The 12,356-nt window shown below is 34.4% G+C and overlaps 1 protein-coding gene across 1 annotated transcript in view; it reads right to left on the bottom strand.

The window, feature by feature from the left end:
• Nucleotides 1–416: 416 nt before the first annotated feature.
• LOC132696407 (protein Wnt-6) overlaps nt 417–12,356 on the bottom strand; it is a 42,806-nt gene continuing 30,866 nt past the window's right edge. The window contains exons 2-5 of the mRNA XM_060661219.1: nt 10,450–10,667; nt 6,040–6,157; nt 3,614–3,788; nt 417–1,020 (exon numbers count right to left, since the gene is read on the bottom strand). Of these exons, the coding sequence (XP_060517202.1) occupies nt 559–1,020; nt 3,614–3,788; nt 6,040–6,157; nt 10,450–10,667 (973 nt within the window). The 3' untranslated portion in view covers nt 417–558. The remainder of the gene's footprint in view (nt 1,021–3,613; nt 3,789–6,039; nt 6,158–10,449; nt 10,668–12,356) is intronic.

The raw sequence follows: 12,356 nt of genomic DNA on the forward strand, positions 1-12,356 counted from the left end.
AAGGCTGGAAATACATATCTCAAACGTATATTTTTATGCCTTTCAATTTTCCTCTCTTGATATTTTTCGATATATGTGATATTTTGGGAGATATAACAAGATTTTAGCCAAAAGTGACGATTTTCAAGATGACGGACCTTTTTTGAGGCCTTTTGGTCAAAGATACATGCGGGGACTTTTAGTATGTTAAAAAGGAAGTATAGTAACACATTTTCCAGGCAGTCCCAGGATTATAAAAATTTGTTCCACCTTCCCCGTTACTGACAACTTAGTTCTCTTGTACTATTATGATAATGTGATGATCACAGAGAAAGGTCCAAAAGTTGTTGAAGTCAAGTAGAATAAAAATGTATACTTACCTTGTATACTCTTCCGGGCTAGTGTCTGTAAGCAAGGGAAGACTAAAACGCATAAAGTTGGTATATACAAATTTATATTAGTAAACAATTTAAAAAGTACATATAAATAAATTAAAAATCCTCGAAACCATGCGACGATTAGATATAGTATATACAAAACTTGCCGAGGAATCACAAACTAATTCAAAGTCAAAACCGATCACGAACAAGTACTAATCCTCACACTCTCGTTGCAAGTCTGACATTTGACATCACAGCAATAAATAAACTCACAGCGGCAATTCTTCTGCACTTCCTTCGTGTACGTGTGGTAGCCCCGACCGCAGCATAGTATACCGCAACCTTCTTCGCCTGGAGACGTTTCGTTACACTCCCTCCCTTGAGTACCGAAAGATCCGAGAGTGGTGTTCGGTAGACAAAAACTTGGGGACTCTTCCGAATAGACCAAATCGAACCGACTTGGAGGTTTGATGGTTTCTCCCTCCGGCATGAAACTCTGACCATCGTTGCCCGCGATGACTTTGGCTGCACCGTCGAACCGTTCTTTGAGGTGGTTGCCTATTTCTCGGAACGAAGGCATTTTGCGTATACAAGATTTCATGGAGCAAGAGCCGGACAGGCCGTGACACTTGCACTCCTTGCGCATGTTCTCTTTGATCGCCTGAAACAAAGAAGCAACCGTGTAGGCGTCGCTTACTTTCATATGAGTAAACTGCAAACTCAGTGATTTCGCTTTGTTATTTTGAATTAGAACATATTCATATACAATATTGCATGAGCGTTGAGCAGTGCAATTAAATTTGGAAATAATATAACTCTTATTTCATTGTGCCCTATACGACAAACATCATTAATGAATTTGTCCTATATTCTTACTCTCCACTCATCTGGAAACAGGCGTAAATTATTCCCTTTCCAAAGATTATTAATCCAATTGAATTTGGGACTGTATTGTACTCACCTTCTCAAAAAAGTAATGGAACTTCGATGAAGAAATTTTGTCAACGGAAATAAAATATTACCCGAAAAACAGTCAGGATCTCAGGATTTAGTTGTGAGAGTTGCTGATGTAAAGGAGGACCCGTTCATACTTTAGTAGTACGTTTGATATGGTCAATCATGACCTTTTAGTAGCTATATTAAGATTTATTGGGCTGAACGATTGCTGAAGACATTCAGCGTTCAAATAGAATAGACGTTAAATCCGGGGTACCTCAAGGTGATATTCTGGGACCCCTAGTGTACACTATTTATTATCTATATTCCGACGACACTAATTTGTATTGACAAATGGCAATAACCATCAAGAAATTAAGGAATACGTTAATTCCGCCATAACCAAACTTTTACCATTCGTTTAATGAAAGTTGATGATTTGCCATTGCAGTTTTCTGATTCGTGTAAAAATTAACTCCGACCTACATTGTGTGCCCAGAGAAATCAAAACACTTCTGTCCAACTCCCTGGTTTTATCTCAGTTAAATCACCGCTGTGCAGTCTTTGGCACTTGTCTTGACTCAGTGGATAAAAGAGGTCTACGAAAACTTCAAAATTTAGGCCTTTGGTTCATTCATGGAGTACGAGCTCGTCGTTTATTTTAAATTATCTACAGGTTACCTAGAACACCTTTTTATTATATTATCATTTGCGATCTTTATTTATTTTATAAAATTTCATTTAGAGCGAGCACAAAAGGGAAATTTTGAAAAAAAAAACTCTGATATTATTATCATTATTATTTTTATTGATAATAGATACCAACTGAGCAAAGGAAACGAGGAAGGTCAGTTACAAGATGGAAACAAGATGTTATAAATAATTAGAAGGGGCTGTCCAGAAACAAATTAACAGAAAGCGAGAGACGTCGCCATCGCATCTTGCTCGTTTCCTCTGCTCAGTTGGTGTTCAATTAAGTAGAACTTAAGAAAATTTAATTTGAAGAGACCTTTCGACCATGAAATCTGTTTTCTCTAAATACCCTGTATATTCAAATCAGTTTATTGTGAGATTATAGGTACCTTATCTAATTATCTGTAAAAAATATCCAAAGAGTGAGATGAAAGTTGTTGGGATTAATTTATACTTTTAAAACATTATTTTATTATATACAATAATATAAATAAATAAATCGAAATAATAATAAACTAACAGTAATAATAAAAAAATGATCAAGTTCGGAGATATAAAAATTTTAAACAGAAATTGTCAAACTCTTTTTTGTATTCGTCATTTTTACCTTCATTGTGATAGCCAAGTAATAGAAAAATATAAAAGCCGCATAATTTTTACGAGGGAAACTAGTTTTATTGAAAATATTTCCAAATCTACAACTTTCTGTAACGTGGAATCTTAAACAAAGTGCCCCTCATTTTTAATACTAAATAAAATGGGTGTTTCCAATTGAAAAAATAACATTTAAAGATGTATTCATTTGAATGGTAGTTTTTAACACCCTGTATTATTTACTTTGTTTTAATAAGTAAATCATTTTTAACATAGAATGCATCTACTATACGATGATATTACTTGTTTGTGGGAGCAACCTAGATAAACAACATTGCTAAAATAATATACATTAGTGTCAAAGTTATTTTTTAATACACCCTGTATATTATTAATGGTCAGATGCAGAATAATTCTAATTATTTTTTCTATTTTCGAGGGTATTCTCGATAATTTATATTTTTTATTTAAATATGATGTATGCCACACACAATAAATAAAATTAACACGGTGAATGGCAAATTAGCACATAAAATCAAAATAGCAAAATTGAATGTAGGACCTAACAATCAATGAAAGACATAACAAACTTGGAACACATGAAACAAGAAATACAAAATGAAGGCAAACGAAATCATTATTTACACATCAGTAATCATAATATTCCTTAGAAGTTTCAAAGGTTTAGTCATTTGAAATAATTAAAAGCAAAAAGTGTTTTAAACTTGATTAAACCGGAAAAAATTTTTAGGATGTGAATGATTTTTTATAGAAAATTACAAAAAAATTCTCTGAAATTTGTTTAAAATAAGAAAGTTGTATAATATTAACTATTTTCTGGAGATATAGAAGATTCCCGCAGTTAGTGAGCTAAACTGTTTAATTTAAAATCATTAGTATAAGTTATAAGTTCAATATTTTGAAGTTTTGAATACAAAAAGCACTTATCACAGTGCACCTGCTTAATTAAACTAACTAGGGAAAAAACTTGAAATATAGAAAGATAAATACTCTGCATCAATGCAACTTACATGTCTCCCGGCTACGTAGTTGTGCAACTTCACCAAAGTCTTCATGTCGCTTCGTTTCTTGTATCGCGTGTCCAGAAAATCTTTCGACTTTTTGATCCCAAATTCGATGTTCTCGACGCACCCGTCCCATTCCCAGTCCTGTTCCGGAGTCAAAAATTTCTTTCTTTTATTTTTTCTGAAACAAGCGACAGACTGAAGTAAGTATAGTAAAGTATAAAACAAAAACAAAAATTGTTGAGGTTCTGGAGCCTGCAAAACTTTAACGGCATGTCAATTGACTTCTTTTTACTAAGTAATAGGCAAAACGTCTGCTTCTTTTATTTTAATAGTTAAAAAGGGCCAAAAAATGTTTTGCCCTTCTGGGGTTCTGGTTTACATCTTTTTTAGTTAGGAGTTTATCCAACGCAACTTTGTAAACCCATGGCAAGTCAATTTTCATTGATCACGAGATTTTAATTTGATTAAATGCACAAAAATTAGCATTATTCCTCAAAAGAGTCGGCTTATACATTGTGCCCTGTACAGGGCGGTCTTAATTGGAGTGTGTTAACAGGAAAAAGCTAGATTCGGCAAAATCAACTTGCCGAAAACCGCATCTTCGCTACCAATCGAGATATAAAGCGTTTCTCAATTTTCGGGAATTTTGAAATTTATTTTTATTTATGAAAATTTTGGATTCGGATAAAAACATTACTAGGGTATTTTTTAAGGACAAATAAAGTGGGTGTACCCTGATTTTTTCTACATCTCTCCGTTTACTCATAAATAAATACAACTCTCTCATTTTATGTGCCAATCATAGTTGACTATGATTCATATAGATTTGTTTTGTCCAACGAAAACGCAAAGGCAGTCAATGAATTCGATATAAATGGAGAAGAGAAGAAGATGAATTAGACTTTAGACAGCTTGCAGCTCCTTTACTTGGTTTGAAGTAAACTTATTGAAAAGTTGAAAACTGGATAGTGTTTTTCCATGGTCAGTTTTCGTCTCGGAGTCACAAGTTTTGACATAAAAACTAAAATTGTATTTTTTTAGGTGACACCGTGTTACATTCTGTTTTAAATTAATTAAGTGTAAATCTCCTAAATATCTTTATAACAAAATCGCTTTTCGTACAGATGTTCTTGACCTGAATCTAAGAAAAAAATTTATGAGAATACCGCAGCATCGAAAAGAAATGTTTAAAAGATCATTTTCTTATAGCATTGCACATACAATAAATAATGTAAGTCTTTTCGATTCGACAATATAAACCAAAACTATTAAAAACCGGTATACAAAAATGTCTTCTTGGAACTCAATAATATCTGTATCGGAAAACCAATCTCCTGTTTACCCTTACCCCTTCCTTTCTCCTGCGACTTCTCGCTTTATTGAAAACTATATTTAATGATTATAAACTCTGCGTTTTCCACAAATAAGACCAAATGCATGACCATTGCAAAGTAGCCTCTACGGTGCAAATTGGTAATAAAAAACAAAATTATTGATCAGATAATGTCACTCGAATACCTGGGATGCAAAATTACAAGCTCTGGATTCCTGGAAAAAAAAGTAAGGAAACAAGCCAATAAACATGCCGCAATATCAGGACATCTTAAATATCCCATTTGGAAAAACAAACATTTAAGTGCAAGTCAAGAATATACAAAACCTGCGTACGACCAGTGATGACATATGGTGCGGAAACCAGAGCTAAAACATCAGTAACAAAGAGAATCCTACGAACTACTGAAATGAAGACCTTAAGAATGATAACTGGATATACATTGAGGGACAGACAGAGAAATGTAGACATAAGAGAAAAGTGCCAAACAAATGACGTTGTCAGATGGATAAGGCAGAGAAGAAGAGAATGGAACCAGCATGTCAGTAGAATGGGCCCCGACAGAATGGCCATAATAATTCGCAACAACGTACCCCATGACAGAAGACCTACTGGACGGCTACCTAAACGTTGGCGAGATAGTTGGCAGTCAACCTCGCAAGAGTTGCTTAGACGAGGAGGAAACCGGAACTAAACACGCGATACGCCTTCTAAAAGAGGAAGAAGAAGAAGAAGCAGAAACTCTGCGTAACGTATTTAATTTTGAAAAGAAACTTCCACAGGCTATTGTAATACTTGTTATAAAACGACGCAGGAGGAATCCAGAAATTTTATAAAAAGTTAATTTAATTTTTTTTATTTTTTTCCTTGTTCTTATGGTAATTGAGGCTTGAACAGTGTCTGGCTTTACTGGCGTTTTATTAAGCTTTTTGTTTGCCTTAAAAGTGGTACCATTTAATATATATAAATAAAGCAATGAATGTCTTTATTTATATTATTATTATTAACATTTATTGAGAATTACAACGGGAAACCCAAGCGAGATAAAACAAAATTACCAAAGTTAAATACTCGATTATGTCGTTGCCTTACGTACCTTTTATTTTTCCTCTTGTCGCAAGCGCAACCGATCACGCCCTTGGTGCAAGCCCTTGTAACTTGAAACGTAATACCGGCCGCTATTATCGCATTGACGAAACCTGTTTCCCTAGTATCTGCAACAAAGGAAAATCGATGTGAACGAAGACGTTAATTTAATTTGACAATATTCTCTCGTAGATGAGCCGGGCATTTAAATTCGACCCGGCTATATGTTTAAACCGTCTAAAAGGATGAAACGCCAAGGCAGCAAGTGTCATTTTCAAACCTTATCTCTCGAGTACTTAATAACCCGGCCCGAAACTAAGATATTTAAAAGCTCACTGACAGGAGGACATTATCTTCGAACAGCTACCTGCCGGTACTTATCAGTCGGATACATCTCCAACAGTCTCACTCACAAATTTACACCTTTGTAAGGTTGTATGCGCATTTTTAATGGGAGAAGCACTTGCCGGTACGTGTCGACGAGTGCGATAACAATGTATTTATTTATTAATGGAGTAGTAGTCGTTTCATAAAATTCCATATTCGAACAATAAGAATTTCATTACCTAAAACTCCTACTCCTCCTGCTTTTACGTTCCAACGAACAGTATAGGTGTAGATTTTCGAAAAAGCAGAGATAAACTCTACAAAATAAATATGGAAAATCACCATGTAAATGTTCGCTACATTTCCAAGTGCACAGTTTTGTTTAACACGAACTTTCCATCGAAGTCATCTAAAATCAGATATATTACCGTCATCTAGTAAAAATATAGTCATTTCTGTTATTTCCAATGACTTTATGTCAAAATCTGCTACGAAACCTTGCCTGTCACCAACAGAAAATACCTCGCTTTTTTAAAAATCACAAAACTTAGATGGATTGTACCAGCATATTTAACGCTTTTGACATAAGGGGTGATAAAAATTGTCCACCACCTTCTTACACAGTCTTTAAGATTGATTTCTGTAATAATTTGTAATGACAGAGATCACTAACCAAAGTTTTTATATCAAAGCTTTTATGTCAAATAAATCATAGTTTTGGTTTATTTGGTAAGATCAAGTAAATAAAAAACTTATTTATAAGTAACATGAAAATAGATAAATTGTAATAAAAATTATGAAAATTTTAGTCATAATATTTACAATAGTCACAGATTCGTTCTTCAATTTTAATCACATGTCTAACGCACTCCTTTCAATTTTAACAATTCACAGTCTTTATTGCCTCTTGTAAGAGGGTTTCAACGTCCCCTAGTTTATAAATGTGGTTTGGAAGTGATTTCTTCGCCAACAAATCAAAAATCTACCGTAGCCTCTTTTTCAACACATCTTTTTGAAATTGCTTCTTATTTATAGTAAGCCAAATGAATGATATGACTCTTTTTCAGAAAAACTATATTCAAGAACGAAGATTTTTAACAATTTTAAACCTTAAGGCACATGTAGGTCAATAACCTGTCCTTCTACCTGCCACTGGGACCCTTGACATCATCAATACTATTCTTATAGAATATCGCTTAGATCGCTAAGCTTTACGGTTAAATACTGATTTATAACTCTTTCGCACTAAGAAACATAACATTTAAGCCTTCCATATGTGCTTCCCATTCTATAATTCCAGAAGTTTGATGGAATAAATATCGTTTTATAATCCGATCAAAAATATAGTGAACTTATTGCTTTGACGTTTTAAGCATTTTACGGTACCTTCACAGGACCATGGTAAAACCCATCCCAACAAATGTTTATTCTGCATTAAGTAGGTCTTGCCTTTAAGTTGGCATTACTGTTCAAGATGGCGACCGATTTAACAGTTGTCAAGTGATTTAGTCTCAGTTTGGTTTGGCAATTCATCGTGAATAGACTCACGCCTGAACAACGCTTGCAAATGGGCCCAAAACGAGATTGCCGTTGTTCCCGATTTTCATAAGCGAATTTCGTTTAGCGATGAAGCGCACTTCTGGTTGAATGGCTACGTCAACAAACAAAACTGCCGCATTTGGACCGAAGCTAATCCTCAAGTGTATGTCGAAACACCGTTACATCCATAAAAACTGACTGTTTGGTGCGCTTTATGGGCTGGTGGAATCATTGGTCCCTACTTCTTCAAAAACGATGATGGCCAGAACGTTACAGTTAATGGTGATCGGTATAGAGCTATGATTACTAACCCTTTCATTCCTAAATTGAAAAACCACGATGTCCAAGAGATGTGGTTTCGATAAGACGGCGCAACATATCACACAGCTCGTGCCACAATCGATTTATTGAAAGACACGTTTGGTGACCGCCTAATTTCACGTTTTGGACCTGTGAATTGGCCTCCAAGATCTTGTGATTTAACACCGCTAGACTACTTTCTGTGGGGCTAAGTAAAATCATTGGATCAGCTACAAACGCTTGACCATTTGGAAGACAATATTCGCCGTGTTATTGCCGATATACGGCCACAAATGTTGGAAAAAGTCATCGAAAATTGGACGTCCAGATTGGACTGCATCCGCGCCAGCCGGGGCGGTCATGTGCCCGAAATCATATTTAAAATGTAATGCCACAAGATTATCTTTCGAATAAATAAAATTCATGTCAATGGAATAAGTTAAGTTAAATTTCTATATCGAAAAAAAAAAACACCCCTTATATTGCGGAAGCATTTGACTGTGATCCTCTTCTGTGTACTGTATTTATCTTACAGGTACGTTTGAATATAATCACTTTTGTCTTGTGTGCCTGTCGATTAGCAAGACTCTTCTTGTTGTGTTTTTGTGTCTTCTACATAGTTCTTCGATTTGTAAACAACAACAGCCTTCTCTAAGACTACAGATTATATTCACGGTAGATAAGGGACGTCATAAGAATGCAGATAAATATTTATTAGAATCTTACAATTGAAGGTTCAAGTTTTTTAACACTTTAAAATGTAAAGACCGTGGAGTGAAGCAGATGTTGCCCTGTTAGAAGAAGACGTGAAAAACAAAGCAAAATTTGAAGACGAAGTGGAGATAGTGGTCGAACCTAAGGGCAATTTCGAAGACGAACTACCTCGGCAAATAAAAATACGGATCCATTTGTCTACGGATGCTAAACAAGTTGTTTTGGAATGTTTGCAATTTCAAAAAATTCAGAAAGGGAAGTAGGAGCAGCAACAAAAACAAGTGAAATGACCAAAGTTCTGAAGTCAACTGTACGAAAAATTGTTGCAAATGGGATAGCAAGAGGAAAGAGAGAGAAGATGCTGGTACTTCGTAAGTTTTTAAAGAGCAACACGCAGATCTAATTAGGCGTAAAATCTGTGACGCTCATACAGTGAATAGTGTTTTAAGTGTTAAAATCGTCGCGTACTTTTGCGTACTTTTTTGAAGAAAATGGATTTCCAGTTTCAAACCATTAATAAACGCGACAGTAGCGATAGTGGCGCTTTTTCTAAGTGACTGATACTTTATTATTATTATATTTAATATTTTGTATATTACAGTATATTGTAAAAATGTAATGAAATAGAACATAATAAATTGTTACTTTGTATTATTTTTTTTATGTACATGTTTCAAGAATTGCTAGGCGAAAAAGATTGTTACTGTAGGTAAATAAATTCCTAGGACGGTCCTGGAATGGTTACGGGCGGGAGGGTCTGCTCGGCATAAGGTTAATCACGGGGTCGGTTATAAAAGCACTATATTTCTGGTCGAAGTATACCAACATTTATAGTTAGCTTATTATATTTATAGCTAAATTGATTTTGTGTCACTTCTCTGATTTGTCGACTGAATTCCTCGACAAAGAAAACAACACTTTCGTCTGCACAGTACCATCGCTGTCTAGTTCTAACACGCCGTTCAGTTAGATTGCAAATAAGAGAGATCCAAGGAAACAAAATGCATTAAAAAAAGAGAATAAAATATGAAGGAAAAATCACAGGTGGCGTTATTATTATGCCTTTCCATGATTGTACCTATAATAACCGACAACTGGATAAAAAAAAATCAACTGAATATAATGATATTAATGTATATATTATCTTATATTTAAAAAAGTATTTACAGCATTAGATTTGCGTCATGAGTTGTGGTTTTGATACAAATACAAAAATTACAATTTGACAGTTACAAATCATATTAATTGTTTATGGTGGATTTATATTTGCAGAAAAATTTGAAGATAAATGAATCAATATTAGGGTAAAATGAAGACCTGAATCTGAAAATAACCAAAATTAAATAACTATGAACGAAATAATACAAAATATGATGGAACAAATAAGTTCCTTTGACAATAAAACATCATCACTAATCGACTCTTTTAAATAGAATAATCTTGCTCTCTGTTATTAAGTTTTGAGTCCGCATTTTCTTCGGATAGGCGATAGGCAACAACACCGATACCAAAGCCTCAACGAAAGCTTAATCAAACTCACCTCGCAGCATAACTTTCTTAATACTTTTCTTTGACGAAGTGCAGTTCCATCTTCTGTGTCTGAACTGATATTGGCACTCGTTCTGTGCTAACATGATGCCGGTGGTGATGTGCTCGAGGAGTCTGGACTTGTTGCAAATTTCGGCCATCTTGCCTTTGGATCTTCTAGCTCTCTTGCACATCTGCTTAGGATTCATGACCAATTCGCTACCTGCGGCCCTGAAACAAATATATTTTTGATATCAAAAATTTATAAAAAAATTATTTTGTTAGTTTTAACAGATATTGCGTTCCTCCATGAAATGTTTTTATGAAGAGATGATTTTAATGGTGCAAACTTATGGGAAAAAATTATAAAATATGTCAAAAAAACAGGTTTTCCTATGATGTCTTACATCTGCTGCCTTTATTATTGAATGGTTCTCGACAAAGTACTCTAAAGTTTTTAATATATTTTTAATATTATAAAGGCAGCAGATAAAAATAAATATTTCAATTTTTTTTTGCAAAATATTGGCAACATCGTATTAAAATTCAAATGGGATCACGGTATCCTTGACGCAATAGGCCCTTTGCACATGCATTTTAAACTTTAAACTTTAATCGTCATAAAAAAAGGTTTAATTAAAATTTAAGCACTTAAAGTTTACCCAAAGCCCTCTAGATATAACGTCACGCACAAACCCCTTGTGACGTCATGATGCATGAAGGCGGAGGGAAGGGTTTATCTATTTATTTCATGGTATCATCGTTATTGTTGTTTCAGTAATCAAATAGTTTACGTGTTTGGAGTAGTTTTTTGATTACTTTAAGCAGTTTTAATAATATAACAGCGAGACATTAAATGGAAAATGTAAGAATCACGTTGGCTTCTAAGTTTGTGTTCTCCAACTCCATTACCTAATAAACATTTCTAACGAATTAAAAAAATTGGTGCAAATATTCTGTGATAACTACTAGTTATAATACTATTTCTTTTTATTTGGGAATTAAACACGCTGCTGTATTTTGAAGGTAATATACCAACTACACAGAATTTGCGACCGTTGACAAAATTCTGGTGATATTCAAGGGAAAATGCAAATTTAGGATGTATATAAAGAGTAAACCTGCAAAATTTGGGTTAAAGATTAGATGCCTATGTGATGTTAAAACTCATTATCTTATCAATGCGTTCATTTATACTGGCAAGAATATTGCAAGAAGAAACCGATTGAAAATACAAATAGAAATATTACGGGAGACAATTGGTTGACTTCTAATAAATTAGTGTATAATGACAAAAAATAAAAGATATGTTAAGGCACAAATAAATACTTTATAATTTTGTACGGTATAATAACATTTTTTTCAATATTATGTTACCTTGTTTATTAAAAAAAAAAACATATTTCGCCTTATAATTTCTTCGTACATCGATTTTAAATTGAATTTAATCGTTTTCCGCGTCGACTCGTCACGATACGGACGAAGCCAGCGCACCGGCGTGGGCAACCTTGAAATCGACAAATAATAATCGTCGAGACCGCACGGGACCAATAACCAACACCGCGTTATCGCTATCAAAAAGCAAATCACGGCCTTGGCATAGGTGTGAAGTATCGATACTGAATTGACTCACCAATCGGGCCACCTGAATCGTTCTCCGGATGCCCATTGGCCGACTGCCGTACAGTTTGTTCAATAAGTTTATGACGCCGGAATAATAATATCAGCTCCGATTAGTAAAGACGATGCGTTTCTCGCCACAATTTTTAAAGTCGCTTTAAATAAATAGTGCTTGGGCATTTGGTATTTATCAAAATGTAGGGATGTTGTGTGAATTGATTGATTTCTCCGAAAAACTGCCAAATGACGTCGATATTATTTGACAGTGTATATTTATGCGTAATTTTATGTATCACTTAT

Source organism: Cylas formicarius, unplaced genomic scaffold, assembly GCF_029955315.1.
Source record: "Cylas formicarius isolate icCylForm1 unplaced genomic scaffold, icCylForm1.1 PGA_scaffold_1__22_contigs__length_36826433, whole genome shotgun sequence".
NCBI classification, from domain to species: Eukaryota; Metazoa; Arthropoda; class Insecta; order Coleoptera; family Brentidae; genus Cylas; species Cylas formicarius.